The sequence below is a fragment of the Carlito syrichta genome, unplaced genomic scaffold, assembly GCF_000164805.1.
Source record: "Carlito syrichta isolate Samal-C Ts95f unplaced genomic scaffold, Tarsius_syrichta-2.0.1 Scaffold314344, whole genome shotgun sequence".
In the NCBI taxonomy this organism is placed as follows: Eukaryota; Metazoa; Chordata; class Mammalia; order Primates; family Tarsiidae; genus Carlito; species Carlito syrichta.
The window spans coordinates 614,896-633,615 of record NW_007258440.1 but is presented as its reverse complement, the minus strand read 5'-3'; the positions used below and the strand labels follow the sequence as shown (position 1 = coordinate 633,615).

The window sequence follows — 18,720 nt, the reverse complement described above, 5'->3', positions numbered from 1 at the left end:
TTTTTGAAACCGTACTTGTTACCGATTAAGGATCTGTGCGTGGGACAGTGATCCTTGTGGTCTTGGGCAACGCGGACAACGCTGCCGCCACGTGCTGCAATGAAGGCCGAGTCGGTGGAGCCGAGCCCCGCCCTCTCTCTGCACACGGGCAGCTTTACCGCGAGGACTGCGTTTCCCAGAGTGCCCTGCGGGCCGGGCGGGCGCGCGCGCCGGGTCTCGTAGGACCCGGATGGAAGCAAGATGGCGGGCTGGTGGTGAACCCCGGTCGAGGTAACCGCCACTGTCTCTTTCTCTGGTGGAGTCCCTCGAGGCCGCGCAGGCCCGGGGTTGCAGGCAGGGTTGGGCTGCAAGGGGCCAGCATGAGGCTGGGCGCCCCGCAGGGCTCCCCGCAGTCCGCGGCGGTTGCAGGGGGGCGGAAGGGGACTGTGGCTCCGGAGACCCATCTGGGTTGCAGGTGTGGGGTCTGTCCCTGGGCTTCGGCCCCTGTGCCCCGGGGACCTCCGAGGCTCGGCAGTCTAAGTTTCGGGGTTGAATTTGAGGCGAGGGGCTTGCAACCCGAGACTCCCTGGGGTGAAGGATTCGACCCCCGGCTGGGTGTGCTGGCACCGGACAGAGGGACCTAGTCTCGCCTTAAATGCCTTTTTTTCTTTTTTGAGTCGGGGTCTCCGCCGCCCAGGTTGGCGTGGTGGCACACTCACAGCTCAGCTCAGACTCGACCTCCTGGGCTCAGGCGATCCTCCAGTCTCAGCCTCTAGAGTAGCTGGGACTACAGACAAGCGCCACCAGCCCGGCTACCTTTTTTGTGTGTGGAGACCGAGGTCTTGCTATGCTGGTCAGGCTGGTCTCGAACTCTTAAGGTCACACAGTCCTCCCGCCTCAGCCCCTCAGAGTGCTGAGGCCACGACAGCTGGCCTCAGAATGTCTTGTTCCTGGTCAGAGAATGTTTGCATCCCACCTGTGCCACCTACTAAGCAGCGAAATGCTGGGACGGCAGTCGGCTGACTTTTCTGAATCTTTGTCCTGAATCTATCAAATGAAGATACCGACTTTAAAAATCTTGGTGAACAGTGGCTCAAGCCTGTAATCCCAGCACTTTGGAAGGCGTAGGCGAGAGGATTGCCTGAGCCCAGGGTTCGAGAACAGCCTGGGCATCTTGAGGAGATCTCATCTCTACAATAAATCAAAAAATTAGGCAGACATTGTGGTGCATAATTATAGTTCCAGCTACTTGGAAAGTTGAGGTGGAAGAATCGCCTGAGCCCAGCAGGTTAAGAAAAGATTTTTGGAAACCTTAGAGTCACCTAGCGTGATTCCTACTTTCTCCCTCTTCAGAAAGAGGAACGGGCCAGGCATGGCAGCTTACACCTGTAATCCTAGCTCTTTGGGAAGCTGAAGCAAGAGGACTGCCTGAGCCCAGGGTTTGAGACCAGCCTGAGCAACATGGTGAGACTTCATCTCTACAATAAATCAAAAAACTAACTGGGCGTGGTGGCATGCATCTATAGTTCCAGCTATTTGGAAGGCTGAGGCAGAAGGATCACCTGAGCCCAGCAGGTTGAGGCTGTGGTGGCCGTGAGTGTGCCACTGCACTCTAGCCTGGGGACAAGAGTGAGACTCCAACTCAAAAAAAGAAAAAAGAAAGCTTGGTGGATGGATTCAGGGTCTCTCTCGCCCAGGCTCAAGTGCAGTGGAGCAATCATAGCTAATCAAAGCCTGAACTCCTGAGCCCAAGTGATCCTCCTGCCTCAGCCTCCAAAGTGGTTGGGACTGCAGGTGCACACCACCACACCCACCTAAATTAAAATTGTTTTGTAATGATGAGATCTTCTGGCTATGTTGCCTAGATGGTCTCACATTTTTGACCTCGAGCGATTCTCCCATCTTGTCCCAAAGTGCTATGGTTACAGGCATAAGCCCCTGCACCCAGCTGAATATGCCTGTTTTACAGACTTGGGAAGTCAGCACATAACATCTATGAACGTGAACTGTAGAAAGCACCCTATGATGCCAGGTCAGTGGTAATGTACACACAGTGCAGGGACTCTGCCTGTGTGGCTTAACCTGGGAGATCTCTAGAGGGCTTGTGTCTTGAACCCCACTTATCATTATTAGCGAAGGGGCTTGAATCATCATTGAGGCCAATTGAAAACAAGGGGTCTAACAAGGTTGTCATTTATCACAACAGCCTGTGGGACTATGGTGGTTTTTCCATTGGAGAAACAGGGTCACTCACTTAATGACTTACCAGATGTTCCCAGCTTGACTGATTCTAATGATTTGGAAGCAAGTCATTTAAATTTTGTGCTTTAGTTTCCTCATGGGTCAAAATAAAGACCCCTCACGTGATTAACATGAGAGTCAAATGAAATGGCAAAGTACCCTGGAAAGTGAAATCCTTGTATGCATGTGAGACAGTGTAGTTGCATCTGGGACTGTGGGGTAGAGTTGGTTGACATGTGTTCCTCTACAGAAGTATGTCATAGGCCAAGGACAGGCCTGGTTTAACATGTCATTTGTCAGAACCGAGAATGCTGAGCGATGTGATGGGATCATGTATAGAACCTGGAGGTTGTTCATGACTCACATCATGAGAGCAGGTATCTCCAGTCCCACATGTGAGTGACCTTCCTAGGAGTGATGACACACTTACTGGGGACTCATAGAGTTGGAAGAACCGCCGGTGCAGAGATGTTTCTGCTGAACAGAAGAAGCAGTGGGTGTGGTGCTGGACTTTCCGGCCTTATGGTGTCAACCCTGTTGTCCTTGGCCCCATTGCTGAACTGTGTGAACTTTCAGAGTTGGTGGAAACCTGGCTGCTGCTCCCGTAGTTCCTGGTCAGGGTTCTCATCTCACTTTTTTTTTTAACTAAGAAAAATAAGGAACGCTTCACAAGTTTGCTCTTGTAGTGGTCAGTTCAGTTTACTATAGACAGCACTGATTTTGCTTTCTCTTTTAAGCAGGGATGTACATTGATATTCCTTGAAGTGGAACATAAGAGCGACTTCTCTTCAGAACATCTTTTTTCTCATCACCTGATCCACCATGGCCGGAGCAGCAGTAAAGTGGGTGATGGCAAAGAGGACTGTCTTAAAGCATTTATTTCCAACTCAAAGTAAGTGAGGTTTTTAAAGTTTAGAAAGAGTTTTAAACATAAAAGTGATTTAGAGAATTTAAAGCAACTCATGATGTATTTGCCAGTTATTTGCAATAACAGAAAACCGGAGGAAACTTGTCACCCAGCAGGGGCCTAGATAGATCATGGCACATCTTACTTGTGACTGTCATGCACCTGTCACCAACATGTGGAGGTCTCCAAATAGAAAGAAGTAAAAGCATGTCAGAACAGAGTCTGCATGCAATCTTGTTAGTGTGTTTAGAAGATGATTGTCATTTGTATGTGCATAAGTATGAGTACAGACTCAGAGTCCTGGAGCAGACCATGCTTGACTGTGTAGATGCTTGTGGGCCTAGCTGAGGACAGTGAGGGACTAGTAAGGGAGCTTCCTCCTGTTTGAAGCATTTATACTTAGGATGTTGCCACGTGTTACTTTCTATTTGTTCTTAAAATTTGCAATAAAGGGTAAATTCACAATCCCGTTTCCCAAAGATAATCATCATTAACATTTTGGTGGATTTCTTTTGTGGTTTTTTCTATATGCTTAGCCATTTCTAAAAAATAAGATGTAATTTCTCCCTTTCTTTTCTAAAGAACCGTGTGTAGTCTACTCCTTTCTCAGAAGCCCATTCATTCAAGTTTGACAGTCAAAGTGCGGACCCTATAACTAGAATACTAAAGTCCTATTTTGTAGCTGACTGTGTTTCCCTCCTCATCTTCTGTCTGTGTACCCTGCTCTCCCTTTCTGAAGTGAACATGGTTGGAAGGCGACTTGCTTTTTCCTGTTTAGCTGTGTCAGCTGACTGCTTTATCCATCTCTGCTTGTTTATTGATTTAAGGGGAAAAGAGCTGTTTGAAGACTAGGGTAAAAAGTATAGTAATATATAGGCAGTTTGGTTCACTTGAGGCAAGAAAAAAATGTTTAAGACCTTTGTTGAATAGAATGTTTAGATGTTTGCTAAATCCTCCTCTTACAGGAAACCTTCCACCCCCGGCCATCTGCTCACCCCACTCCCCTGTTTATTAGGGCTTTGGGCATATTAATGTTTATTATACCACATTCAAAGTAAAATCAACTTAGAATTAAGTACATGGAGAGGTGATTGCTAAGAGACTTCAGATGCAAACTGAAATACGAGTCAAAAGAAACAAAACTCGGTCTGCCCAGGATGATCTTGGAGCATTTCTATATTGAGAGTTGGAAGAAAGCCCTCACTGTGTAGCCACCCCTTTCCCTGACGGGAGCCCAGCCTTGAGGTTGATAACAAACAAATCAGACCTGATCAGATGTTTTTTTGGAGAGTCACTATTCACCCCATCTCTTCCCAAACAACTTTTTTGTTCTCCAATGAAAATAGTCCTCAAAGGGAAATGTTTTGCCGACATAGAAGAGGTGAAACAAAAAACAGCAGAATCATTCAAAGGCATCAAAATGAACGAGTTCAAAAACTGTTTTGAGCAGTGGAAAAAGCATCTCGATAGGTATATTGCATCAAATGGAGAGGACTTTGAAGGTGACTGAAGTTTAAACATGTAAGAATAAATACACAGTTTTTGATAAATTCTGTCTTTGGGGCTCCCACTCGTATTTGGTAAATGAGAGCTGTAACCAAAACTTAGGTCGCCCACCTTAGCTTTATTCAGTGTATTTTCTGCTGTGTCTCCTTACTTGTATTAACTTAAAATACTGATCATTTGATGGTGGGACAAATTTTGGCTTTCATAGCTCTTATCAAAATGCAATGAAATATATATATGTGTGTGTGTGTGTAACAAGAATAGCCTGTAGGTTACAGAAATTATTGTTACTGAAATTCTTTTTGGCACATGATTGGTGTTAACTTTGACATTGGTCCTGATTATATATTTAGAACCTCTGATACTTCCGTATCTAGGGTTATTTTCCTGGTAAAGTGTCAGGTAATCCATTTTTCAACTATTAATTTTGCAGAAACCAACATTTTAGAGGCAGTTTGACAATCACTTTTCTGTAGGAGACAGTAATGACCATGGTTAGGAGACAGTGATGACCACAGTTCAGTTCTAGACCTTAAGGACCTTATTTAGACTTGTAACTGAACTTTAGACTTGTAGCTAAAACAGAAATACCGGGAATATGGGGTGAGGTGTGATCAGTTGTCATGAGGGCACCAACAAACGTCTGTGATTATAGCAGAACTCAAATTGAGTTTCTTCTAACTAAAATACTGTTGTCTTGAATTTTCTTTCCTGCCACCTAATTCAGCCACCCAGTCATGTTTCTTTCAGTGAAGATGTGCATTACCTAGCTGTTTTATATTTAGAGACTTCATACTTTCTTTAATGTCATCCTAATCCAAGCATAATTGGGAAGATTCTCAGCAATGCCAAACAAGAAGATAAAATCTGTGGAAATGGTCAGACATGGTGACTCACGCCTGGAATCCCAGCACTTTGGGAGGCCAAGGCAGGAGGATTGCCTGAGCCCAGGGGTTCAAGACCAGCCTGGGCAACATAGTGAGACATTTTCTCTAAAATAAATCAAAAAATTAGCTGACTGTGGTGGTGTGGGTCTATGGTTCCAGTTACTTGGAAGACTGAGGCAGGAGGATTACCTGAACCCAGGAGGTCGAGGCTGTGGCAGCCATGATTGTGCCACTGCCCTCCAACCTGGGCAGCAGAATAAGACTCTGACTCAAAAGTAAAAAAATAAATAAAGTACATAAACTGTACCTCAGAATACTTCCAAATGCCCCCTGTTCTCTTGGAAGGGTTGGAATACCCAGTATTTGATTTTCTTCCTACCTTTGCTCCTGATCCTGCTACTCCCCTCTGCACAGGGCAGTGACTCTCCTTAGCAACCTTAGCTACTTCCTTACCCTGCAGAGCACCTTGCACATCCTCTCCCCTGGAGAGGTTTTCCTGACCCTGTCACAGTGTTTGGTAGCCTGTGTGTGTGCCCCCTCCCGTTGCCCCCATCCCACTGTGCTGACCCTTTGAATTGGGAGTGTCTGCTTGTCTCTCATAAGCAGACCGTGACCTTGGAGGGCAGGGACTGGGTCCTCATGGGAAGCAGTAGTGCTGGTTGACTGACTGGAACTAGCTTTAAATTTGTGTAAGAACGTATACTCAAATTAACCAAATCTCTTTTACTGTTTGGGGTTTTTGCAGATGGAGCTTTATATTGTGTTTGTCATAAGTCTACGTACTCTCCTCTACCAGATGACTATAATTGGTATGTATTAAGATTCAATGGAAGAAATAACAGTCTTAGCTAAAATGATTTATTTCTTCATTCAGTGTTTTCTGTTTTCTTTTCTGATTATTCTTTCCTTAATTTTATTTTTAAAAATAATTTAGATGATCTTATTTACCCAGTATCTGGGCTTATAAAAATTTAAATGAAAATCATTATCATTGTGTTTCATTGAATACTTAATTTGTTGTGAGGCAGACATGCTGTTGGAAAAGCTATCTTTTCTTCCTGAAGTATACTTCCGCTTTTTGGAAAAGTTAATTAGTTTTTATAGGGTTCATTTCTATTAGCTTATGCCATTATTTATCTTATCATTTGTTTGACATTGAATAATCCTAAATTACAGATATTTAATTTAATCACTACTTATTTGGTATTGTTTAGTGCCAATCACTATGATAAGAACTGGGAATAGCATATGTCAATGTCTTTTTCTATAGCATACTCTTGTGCAGAAACTGCAATGTATTTTTTGAGTCACTCAGGCTGGAGTGCAATGGCACTCTCACGGCCACCCCAGCGTCGACCTACTGGGCTCAGGCGATCCTTCCACCTCAGCCTTCCTAGTAGCCAGAACTACAGGCGTCCGCTACCATGCCCGACTAATTTTTTGGTTTATTATAGAGGTGCAGTCTCACGAAGTTACCCAGGCTGTTCTCGAACCCGTGGGCTCAGGTAGTCCTCTCACCTCGGCCTCCCCAAGTGCTGGGATTACAGGCTTGAGCCACTGTACCCAGCCTATATTTTCTTAAGCTGTGTTTTTTTACTTTTTGCAGTTTTTCTTTTTTTTTTTTTGAGTCGGAGTCTCATTCTGTCACCCAGATTGGAGTGCAGCGGCACACTCACCGCCACACCAGCGTCAACCTGCTGGCCTCCGGCGATCCTTCCACCTCAGCCTTCCAAGTAGGTGGAACTACAGGAGTATGCTACCACGCCTGGGCTAATTTTTGATTTATTGTAGAGACAAGGTCTCGCCAAGTTGCCTGGGCTGGTCTCGAACCCACGGGCTCAGGCAATCCACTTGCCTCATCCTCCCAGAGTGCTGGGATTACAGGCTGAGTCACCAAGCCCGGCCTGCAATTTTTTTTTTTTTGAATCAGAATCTTTCTGTTGCCACGCTGGAGTACAGTGGCACAATCACGACTCACTGCAGCCTCAACCTCCTGGGCTTGGGCGATTCTCCCCTCTCAGCCTCCCAAGTAGCTGGGAGGACAGGCATGTGCCACCACACTCAGATAATTTTTGGATTTTTTTGTAGAGATGAAGTCTCACTATGTTGCCTAGGCTAGACTTACTGCAAGTTTTAATACAGATCTTTTCTTCTCTCTTGATACTAGTTTTAATTGTATATTTAGTGAGTACTAATATAAGTAGTGATGAAATTAGACTAGGTAACTTTTTTAACCTGGGAAGTTTTAGTCATATAAGTGTTTTATATTATATAAAATTCTACCTCTTATCAAAAATCATTTGTTAGACTAAATGTTCATTGTAGCCATTTCATGGTATTCAGTCTTAAAATCATGGTGAAGCAATCTAATGCCTGACTCTGTTAGCTAAAAGGTGCTTTATTGCTGGCCTAGTAGTATTTTGTGGAGTTAAGCTGGCATGTTCTATGGGGTGGTCTTCAGTGGCCTCTTGTGTCATGGGTACCAGGTTTGCCAGTCCCGCAATGTAGTGGCTTTTCTTCAGCAATTTGTGATTAATATAATTTTAGCTCTAAGAAACATCATTCTGCCATGACTACACTGTAACTTTATTTCTAAAATGTTCTTTTTTTAGCAAAGTCGAGCTTGCACTGACGTCTGATGGCAGGACGATAGTGTGCTACCACCCTTCTGTGGACATTCCGTATGAACACACGAGAGTATGTAGGAGCAAGTCCCTGCAGCTGTTGATTTGCCGACAGAAGTGTTCACATGCCCTACAATATCCAGAGGGAAGGGAGTTGTCTGATTTTGTTTGGTTTAGATATTTTCTGACTTTTTTATTTTACTGTTTTGATTTTTCTCTTATTTCTTTTTCATCTTTCTTCAAAGGCTTATTTCAGAACACAAGGTGAACCATTTAAACACAACTATGGTATCAGTGTTCTGGTCTAAAAAAAATCAGTAATGCATTAAAGTGTGATGTCTTGTGCCAGCACTAGGTAGCAGGACTATTTCAGCTTCGTTTTAATCTGATGGACCACTGTTGTCTGGTCTGCCACTGACTGAAACATCATTCTGTAGCCCATGACTACACTTCTTGGGCCACCTCCATTACTCATATGTTGCCTTTTAAAGAAGTCTTGTTCACACGCATAAGCTCACTATAAGTACGTGCTGTCACTTTTCTTTTCTTTTCTTTTGAATTAGGGTCTCACTCTGTAGCCCAGACTGTAGTACAGTGACTACAACAATCACAGCTCATGGCAGCCTCAACCGCCTGGGCTCAGGAGATCCTTCTACCTCAGTGTCCAAGTAGCTGGGCCTGCAGGCATGCACCACCATGCCTGGCTTATTTTTTTACTTTTTTTTTATAGAGATGAGGTCTTGCTATGTTGCCCAGGCTGTTCTCCAATTCCTGGGCTCAAGTAATACTTCTGTCTCAGCCTCCTAAAGTGTTGGGATTACAGGCTTGAACCACCATGCCCAGCTCACAGACTTTTTTTTTTTTAATGAATTGTTTCTTCTCTGATTGTAAATTCAGATTTTCATTGTATTGTAATGCAAGCGGGGGGGGGGGACCCAGACAAAACCCAGAATTTATTTATAAAAAATTGTGTATTTATTTTTACATGTCTAAACTGCAGTCACCTTCAGAGCACTCTCCATTTGATGCAATACACCTATTGAGATGCTTTTTCCATTGTTCAAACTGTTTTTGACTGGGCCTGGTGACTCATGCTTGTAATCCCAGCACTTGGGAGGTGGAGGCAAGAGAATTGCTTGAGCCCAGGGATTCGAGACCAGCCTGGGCAACTTGGCAAGACCTTAACTCTACAATACATAAAAAGTTAGCCAAGTGTGTTGGTGTGTGCCTGTAGTTTCAACTACTTGGAGGTCTGAGGTGGAAGGATCACCCGAGCCCAGCAAGTCAAGGCTGCGGTAGCTGTGAGTATGCCATTGCACTCCCACCTGGGTGACAGAGTGAGATTCCAACTCAAAACAAAAACAACAGTTTTTAGACTTGTCAGTTTTGATGCCTTTTAGTGTGTTTGCCATTTTTTGTTTCACTTCTTCCACATCAGCAAAATGTTTCCCTTTGAGGACTTTTTTCATTCGGGAAAACAAAAAAAAAGTTCCACTTGGAGAGATTGGGTGACTAGGTAGGGTGGGGCACAGGGTCATGCTGTTTTGGTCAAAAACTGCTGAACACTCAGCACCATGTGGGCAGGTGTACTTGTAAATCACCCGTCATGAAATGGGCAAGCGTGTTGAAAGAATCTCCAAAAAGAATTCACTTAAGCTGAACACAGCCTCTCACAACAGTGCTGGCTGGTACACTGATGCCTATGGGTTCCTAGAACACTCACCTAGCAGAGGATCCCTGTACTACAAGGGGCCCGCCCTCCAAAAGATAATTCCAGATTTTTGGGTCCCTCTTGTATGTATAGTAGAGCAGGGCAATGTTACAGGCTTGTTACATACATAACCATTGTTCATGTTATTTTCTTTATGATAGCATTAACAATATTGAATGTTATAGTCTTTGTTACATACACTGATCTCACTAAAGGTACCGTAATGAGTCACTGATGGTGATTGTCTTTGTATAAAAACTCAGTGCTGACTGACACTCATTCACGTTGACGCTGTCTGCTGCTGATTATTTTGTAGCCTATCCCTCGACCTGATCCTGTGCATAATAATGAAGAGACACATGATCAAGTGCTGAAAGCCAGATTAGAGGAGAAAAGCGGACATCTTGAGCAGGGACCCATGATAGAGCAGCTGAGCAAGATGTTCTTCACCACCAAGCACCGCTGGTATCCACGGGGACAGTACGTTCTATTTTCTCTCTTCAGTTCCCACCAGACATGCTAAAGATGTGCTTTTCATGCAGGGACAAACTCTGAAGTTGTATTCTGCATATGGAAATTAGCCCCAAGGATGATCACCTACTATAGTGTGCTCTTACCTTTACATATAATTTAACTAGAATGAAATAGTACTTCTTTTTTTCCCTTTATTTTAATGAGGGATTTACCCAGAGCTTTCAGTGAATTTTGTGAATTCTTGGACATTTTTCCATTCTGTAATATGGTCATTTAGTATATTGTTTTTGTTCATCTTTCTGATAAATAACTGCTTGTGTTCTCAGCCATTTATTCATTTCTTTAGCAGATTTTGAGTAATTGCAAAAAAGATTGAGTCCAGCAGATGATTGGGCAATATATATTGTTTTTAGCTCCTTTAGAAATGACAGTTGCCCATCTGTTTGCAATGCATTTTATTCCATCCATTCTTACCTGCTGACTTTGGCTATAAATAATTTTTAAAAAAATCTTCCTGGCTGGGCTTGGTGGCTCAGCCTGTAATCCCAGCACTTTGGGAGACCGAGATGAGTGGATTGCCTGAGCCCGCAGGTTTGAGACCTGCCTGGGCAACTTGGTGAGACCTCATCTCTACATTAAATCAAAAAATTAGCTGGGCGTGGTAGCGCGTGCCTGTAGTTCCAGCTACTTGGAAGGCTGAGGCGGAAGGATCGCCAGAGCCCAGCAGGTCGAGGCTGTGGTGGCCGGGAGCGGCCATTGCACTCCAGTCTGGGCAACAGAGTGAGACTCCAACTCAAAAAAAAAAAAAGAAATCTTCTTCCTTATTTATTTTCTTTCATACCAAACTGTGAGATGTTTTTGTTGTTTATTTGAAGAACGCTTTTTTTTTTAGATGGGGGGGTCTCACTATGTTGTCCAGACTGGTCTTGAACTCCTAGCCTCAAGAGATCCTCTCTCCTCAGTCTTGGAGTAATTGGGTCTGCAGATGTGAGCCACCACGCCTGGTTTGTTTGATCAAACTTTGCTCTTATTCACTTGTGTGACTCAGTAACTTGCACTGGGCTGGCACATTGGTGGCAGGGTACATGTGTGGGATTAATGACTGTACATTCTTCAAGCTGCTGTACTACATTCTGGGTGGTCAGAACCTTAATTCCTGTTGGCAAGTTGTTTGTAGTCAAGGAGAGAAGGCAAGAGAGCAAATACACGATTAACCTGTATGTGGCTGAGCATTGAAGGATAGTTGGGCTTAACCCTGGGAGTGAGGGGGAGAGCCTTGCAGGGAGCAGCACATCAGGTCAGGTGTGCAGCAGAGCTGCCAGTGTTGCCACTTTTGTGGAACCTGAGAGTACCCGTCGTAACAAAATGGAGCTCCTCTCCTGCCTCAGAAGCCCCTCCTTTCACAGTCTATGTAATAAAAAGGATACTTCCAGCCGGGTGTGGTGGCTCAAGCCTGTAATTCCAGCACTTTGGGAGGCCTAGGTGAGAGGATTGCCTGAGCTTGGGATTTCGAGACCATCCTGAGCGACATGGCAAGACCTCGTCTCTACAATAAATAAAAAATTAGCCAGGCATGGTGGCACTTGCCTGTGGTTCCAGCTACTTGAAAGGCTGAGGCAGAAGGATCACTTGAGCCTAGCAGGTCGAGGCTGCAGTGGCTGTGAGTGTGCCATTGCACTCTAGCCTGGGTGATAGAGTGAGACTTCGACTCAAAAAAAAATAGATATTTCCATATTGATTTCCCAAGGAAAAAAATTTTTGATTTTTGGTCAGTGTTACCTTTTAATTCCTGCTTGTATTATTATTATTTTTTTTTTTTTTTGAGTTGGAGTCTCACTGTCACCCAGCCTGGAGTGCAGTGGCTGCTTCCAGCCACCGCAGCCCTGTTCCTCCTCAGCCTTCCAAGTAGCTGGAACTACAGGCGTGCGCTACCACGCCCAGCTAATTTTTGATTTATTGTAGAGATCAGGTCTGGCCAAAATTGCCCAGGTGAGTCTCGAACCCACGGGCTCAGGCAATCCACTCACCTCAGCCTCCCAGTGTGAGATTATAGGCTGAGCCACCGAGCCCGGCTCCTGCTTGTATTTTGTATTTTCTTTTTGATTTTTTTTTCTTACTTAATACTCACTTTGTTTATACATGCTATCTGGAGTTTTCCCTGTCTTTGCAATTGTAAGTTTGGGGTATGTGGAAACAGAATGGGAGTATTTCATAGCCCCATATCTTAGATTATTACCATATTTTTTTTTTCCTATCTCCCAGACTGGATTATAATGGCATGCTCACGAACACTGCAGCCTCAACTGGCTGGGCTCAGGTGATCCTTCCACCTCAGTCTTCCAAGTAGCTGGAACCACAGGCATGCATCACCACACCCAGCTAACTTTTCTGATTTATTGTAGAGATAAGGTCTCACCAAGTTGCCCAGCCTGGTCTCGAACCCCTAGGCTCAAGCAATCCTCTCACCTCCACCTCCCAAAGTGCTGGGATTGCAGGTGTGAACCACCACACCTGGCATCATTCCCATATTCTAAGATTTCCTTTTTTGTGTCATAATATCCCTCATGTTATCTTTTATTTCTATCACGTTATCTAGATATTTGTGTTCAAGCCTTGTTTGAACTTCTATGCTGGCTTTCAGTACTTGTTTCTTCCTGCATGTTTCATGATGCTACAGTTTTTTGCAAGTGTTGTTCATAGACAGATCCCTGAAATTACAAAATCCTTGAAAGGTATAAAACTCGAAGCCGAAAGACTGAAGGCAGGAATACCGCTGGGTGTTTTAAAGCCAGGCATGTGATCTTCACACACTGTGTCTAAACTCTACCTATATTTAATTTTATTTACTTAATCTTATGGCCAATTAGTTCTGAATGCTAATTAATTTAATCTCCTGGTATTTTTTTCCACTAAAACTCAAAGCACTTTCCATTGTAAGTTTACTTTAATTAGCTGAAATTGATTGTCCCAATATCTGTCCTAATAAAGAGCTTGGCAGATAAAACCCAGATACTCATTTGTATGTATAAAGAAACAACTTACCTATGGACATTGTCCTTGTGGATGCATCTTCTTGCTGAATTTTATTTTATTTATTTATCTTTTGAGTCAGAGTCTCACTGTGTTGCCCAGGCTGGAGTGCAGTGCCACCATCATGGATACCACAGCCTCAACCTGCGGGGCTCAGGATTCTTCTGCTTCAACCTTCCAAGTACCTGGGGCTACAGGCACATGCCACCATACCCAGCTAATTTTTTGATTTATTGTAGAGATGAAGTCTCACTATGTTGCCTAAGCTGGTTTCAAACTCAGGCTCAAGTAATCCTCTCACCTCAGCCTCCCTAAGTGCTACAAGTATGAGCCACCACGCCTGGCCTCTTTTTATATATTGTTGGATTTGATTTGTTAAAATTTTTTGTGGAATTTTTGCTTCTTTGTTTTTTAAGGATGTTGGTCAGTAGTTGTGTGGTGGCTTTATCTGTTTTTGGTATCAGGATAATGGTTGCATCATAGAATGAGCTTGGAAGTATTCTCTCCAGTTCTCTGGAAGAATGTGCATAGAATGGGTGTTATTTCTTTCTTAAATGTTTGTTAGAATTCAGTGAAGCCATCTGGGTCTGGAGTTTTCCTTGTGGGGAGTTTTTTATTTCCACATTTTATTTCCATATTACTATGCTGGATCTAGAGGGCTCCTCAGTTTATCTGCTTCTTCTAAAGATGCCTTGGTAGTTTGTATATTTCAAGAAACTTGCCTGTTTCATCTATGCTGTTGGGTTTACTTGCATGTAGTTAAGGCTTACTTGCATGTAGTTACATTGTTCCCTTATCCTTGAACGTTTTTATAATCTGCAGTGATGTCACCTCTCTATTCCTGATATTGTTATTTTGTTGACTTTTTTCAAAGAAGCAGCTTTTGGTTTTATTGATTCTATTATTTTCTGTGTTATTGATTTTTGCTCATTGTTTTCTTCCTGCTGCTTGTTGTGGGCTTAATGTTCTCTTGTTCTAGTTTTCTAGGGCTTATAATTGGAAATCTGTCTTTTTAAATGTAAGTATCTTAGTGTTAGACATTTTCCTCAGGTGATCCTTCCACGTCAGCCTTCTAAGTAGCTGGAACCACAGCCATGCACCACCATGCCCGACTAATTTTTTGATTTTTTGTAGAGATGAGGTCTCGCCGAGTTGCCCAGGCTGGTCTTGAACCCTTGGGCTCAGGTAATCCTCTTGCCTCTACCTCCCAAAGTGCTGGATTACAGGCCTGAGCACTGCACTTTTTGTTTTTCAAATATTTTATGTTGAAGATGTGAGGTACAGTTCAGGGTTAGGTATACAAATGTTCATTATGTGGGTACCCTTTTGGTGAGGTATGCCCCCCTCCAGGCAGTTTCCCACTACTGACAATCCCGCCTCCCCGCCTCCAGTTTTTTACTTTTGTAGAGATCAGATCTCAAGTTGCTCAAGCTGGTCTCAAATATCTGAACTCACGCAATCCTCTCAGCTCTGCCTCCCTAAATGCTTGGATTATAGGCATGAGCCACTGCACCCAGCCATGTCTTTATTTTTCAAGTGGATTTCTTACAGGCAACGTGTAGTTGTGCCTTTATTTTATATCTTTTCTAACTGCAATGCTCCCTCTCGTTTCAACATCAAGCTGTTTTAAATGCATTATCCTTCAATTTTCAGTATTTTTACTCTTTGTCTGTCATCTATCCTGACTTTATTCATGAAACTTTATTTGATTATATTCACTTTGAATAGCTGCTACCCCTATTAGCACAACTATATATTCCTGCAATTTATTAGGCGTCTATTAATGTTATATTTGTAGGTAATTTTTTGGTTACGTCTTCTACTCTAAATTATTCTCTCTTTGTCAGAAATGCACTTTCTGCTTTGTAATTCTCTGTAAGACATCTAAACAGTATCCTTAACACAATGCAGGGGTGCTAGGTTACTATATTTCACCTAGTTATCATCACAGCTTCATTAAGGTGTTCTGTTCCTCTTTGAAATGGTGCTTTATTTATGGTCCACTGGTAAATTTCCCAGTGAATCTTGGAAATTTTATTTCCAGATTTCAGCTATCAGGTGATATGGGTTTATCCAGTTCCATTTTATCTAGGTAAGTCACAGGTGGGTTAAGATGTCTCTCATTATCAGATTTTTTTTTTCTTTGAGTTGGAGTCTTACTCTGTCGTGCAGTCTGCAGTGACACAATACAGCTCACCATAGCCTCAACCTCCTGGCCTCAGGTGATCCTTCCACTTCAGCCTCCCAAGTACCTGGGACTACAGGAACACACTGCAATGTTTGCTGATTTTTTCATTTTTTTGTAGGACAAAGTCTTGCTGTGTTGCTGAGGCTAGTCAAACTCTTGGACTCAAAGGATCCTCCCATCTCAGCCTCCCAAAATACTGAGATTATAGGCATGAGCCACCACACCTGGCCCCTCATTCTCAGATTCTTAATCAAGGTTAGCACATCCTTAGTGATGGAAGAGTGTTGCCCCACCTCCTTCAGTCTTGACGCTGCCTGCATCTAATTACTTGCCTCACCCATGGCAGGTGATCTGGGAATACAGGCAGTATGACCAGGATCAATGCTGAAGTGGTCCTGTGGCTGTAGCCCCTGTCGATGAGGTGCTCGCAGGTCTGAGAACTACAGTCACAGCCTTGACAGTTGTGACTGGGTTTTGCCTTTTCCCATCCTAGTGTCCTATTTACTTTAGGATGTGGGCTTCTTATGATGATTGGGTACCAGAACTGTTTGAATTCTTAGTGTGGGAAGTGGGTGATAAAGAAACCCAGGATGTTAGGTTTGGGGCTAATTTGAAGTTTTAGTTCTCTACCCTCCGCCTTTGCCTGAATGGCTATTTTATTTTCAATTGTGCAAAGGTTGATTTTTTTAAAAATAGCATGTCAACCAGGTGCAGTTCCTTATGCCTGTAATCCCACCACTTTGGGAGGCTGAGGCAGGAGGATTGTTTGAGCCCAGAAATTTGAGGCTGTAGTGAGTTATGATCCCACCACTGCACTCCAACCTGGGTAACAGAGCAAGACCCTATCTCAGAAAAACTGTATAGATAACCATGAAGCTTCTGCTTCCTGTGTGATGACATTACAAGTGATATAAACAAATTAAACGAGCGTCGTCCTTACAGTATGCTGACCTGGAGTCACAGGGCTTCAGACACATTCTTTGGGGGGCACTGCGTATGCAAACTGCTTATTTTGTTCTTCCCCCAGGAATTGGCACTCAGTGTCTCTAGTTATTGAGGACACAGTTCTGAGTTGCACTGGTTTCCAGGCTGTCCCAAGGCTGGTTTTTCTGGCCTGGGGTCATTGTTGCTGAGGATGCAGGGCATGCCTGTGCCCTCAGCGGCTGGAGATGCTGGACACACTCTGGTCCCTTCCTTTACTCTTGTGTAGTTGGCATGAAGTGGTCACAGGTGACGGCCCTGCCTTCCAATGTCATTCTTCCTAGAGTCTCTCACTTTAGCCAGACGATGGCATCCCTCCTCTGATGTCTTTCTTCCCGAAGCCCCTCATCTTAGCAGTACTAGAGCTCTTGATGTGGCATCTGTTGCTTTTCTCCTTAATTCCACCTTCATAACCTTGCTGAAACTCTTTTTCCATATCTAAGTTCATGAACTGTCTTGGCTTCTCCTGCTGGTTCCTTTTCATCTCCCTTGTCTGTGAATTTTGTTGTGCCCCAACAATCCGTCCTTAGACCTCTCATCTTTTCTACCCAGTTCTCCAGGACAGTGATGTCATTACCTACCATCTGCCTGATGGTGGCTCCCAAATCCACCTATGGTTAGGACTCTCCTTGACCTCCAGCCCTTGCGTATCCAGCCACCTGCTCTACACATTATGTCCACCCCGACCTAATGCATCTCTAAGCACCTTGCTGATGGTCCCCAGCCTCTCCTGCCCCTTCTCTCCCTTGGTGCTGTTTTTCCAGCTGCTGGGACAGTGCCCCTTCCCCTGGTCTCACACCCAGCATCTGGTTGCCTAGCAAATTCTGTGAGTACTGTCTCCAGGATGTACACAGATGTGTCCCTTGTCACTATCCCCTCCCCATCATCCTGTCCACACCACCGTTCTCTGCCTGTTTTATTGGAATTACTTCCTACCTGGTCTCTGTTTCTATTCTGCTGAAGTCTGTGTGGAGCAGCCAGGTTGACCCCACTGAAACTTCCCTTTGTTCTTCTAATTGCTCTGTCAAAAACTCTCAAGCTACAGGCCTCAAGAACCTACGTGACATGACCCTCCGTGACTCTCGCTTTCCTGTCCCCTCATTCTTAAGAACCTGGATTGACCGGGCATGGTGGCTCAAGCCTGTAATCCTAGAACAGCCTGGGTGACTTGGCAAAGCCTCATCTCTACAATAAATCAAAAAATTAGCCGGGCGTGGTAGTGTGTACCTGTAGTTCCAGCTACATGGAAGACTGAGGTGGAAGGATTGCCTGAGCCCAGCAGGTCAGTGCTGGAGTGACCATGAGCATGCCACTGCACTCCAGCCTGGACAATGGAGTGAGACTCCAACACAAAAAAAAAAAGAAAGAAAGAAAAGAACCTGGGTGACCTGACCCTCCACGAACCTCACCCTTCTGTCCCCCCATCCTTTTCCTTGTCTAATCTGTTCCAGCCACATGGCCTTTTCCCTGCTCCTTGAACAAGCCCTTCCTTCCACCACAGGGCCTTTATACTCCTCGTGTGTGTGTGTGTGTGTGTGTGTGTGTATTTTTTTGAGTTGAAGTCTCACTCTGTCATCCAGACTGCTGGGCTCCGGCGATCCTTCCGCCTCAGCCTTCCAAGTAGCTGGAACTACAGGTGCACGCTACCACGCCCAGCTAATTTTTTATTTATTGTAGAGATGAGGTCTCGCCGAGTTGCCCAGGCGGGTCTCGAACCCGTGGGCTCAGGCAATCCACTCACCTCGGCCTCCCAAAGCACTGGGATTACAGGCTGAGTCACCAAGCCTAGCCTCCTCTTGTATATTAGAACATGATTTCGCAGCTTGAGAGACCTCTGCTCAAAGGAAAATATCCTCTCTTAAGTAAAACTTTAATTGGACAGGTTCATGATGTGATGTTTCTTTCCTATGAAGACAGACAATTGTTAGTTTTTAATTCAGCATTATTCATCTAGGTTATCATGTTGAAATTATTCTTAAGATCTGAAAGTTTTTTCCAAATGCTTCATTGATAGAAAAAAAGTTTATCAGGTGTGGTTGTGCACACTATAGTCCTAGCTACTCGAGAGGCTGAAACAGGAGGATCACTTGAGCCCAGGAAGTCGAGGCTGCAGTGAGCTATGATGGCACCACTGCATGCCAGCCTGGGTGACAGAGCAAGACCTTGTCTCTAGGAAAAAAAAAAAAAAAAAA

At 44.1% G+C, this 18,720-nt stretch overlaps 1 protein-coding gene across 2 annotated transcripts in view; it reads left to right on the top strand.

Annotated features, from left to right (window-relative positions):
* The first annotated feature begins 211 nt into the window (after positions 1-211).
* MRPL42 (mitochondrial ribosomal protein L42) overlaps positions 212-18,720 on the top strand; it is a 21,051-nt gene continuing 2,542 nt past the window's right edge. The window contains exons 1-5 of one of the 2 annotated variants that reach the window (XM_008071504.1): positions 212-270; positions 2,961-3,112; positions 6,266-6,329; positions 8,133-8,217; positions 10,172-10,335. In XM_008071504.1, the coding sequence (XP_008069695.1) occupies positions 3,043-3,112; positions 6,266-6,329; positions 8,133-8,217; positions 10,172-10,335 (383 nt within the window). In that variant the 5' untranslated portion in view covers positions 212-270; positions 2,961-3,042. Of the gene's footprint in view, positions 271-2,957; positions 3,113-6,265; positions 6,330-8,132; positions 8,218-10,171; positions 10,336-18,720 lie in introns of both variants that reach the window. The other variant, XM_021719274.1, reaches the window with a different exon arrangement.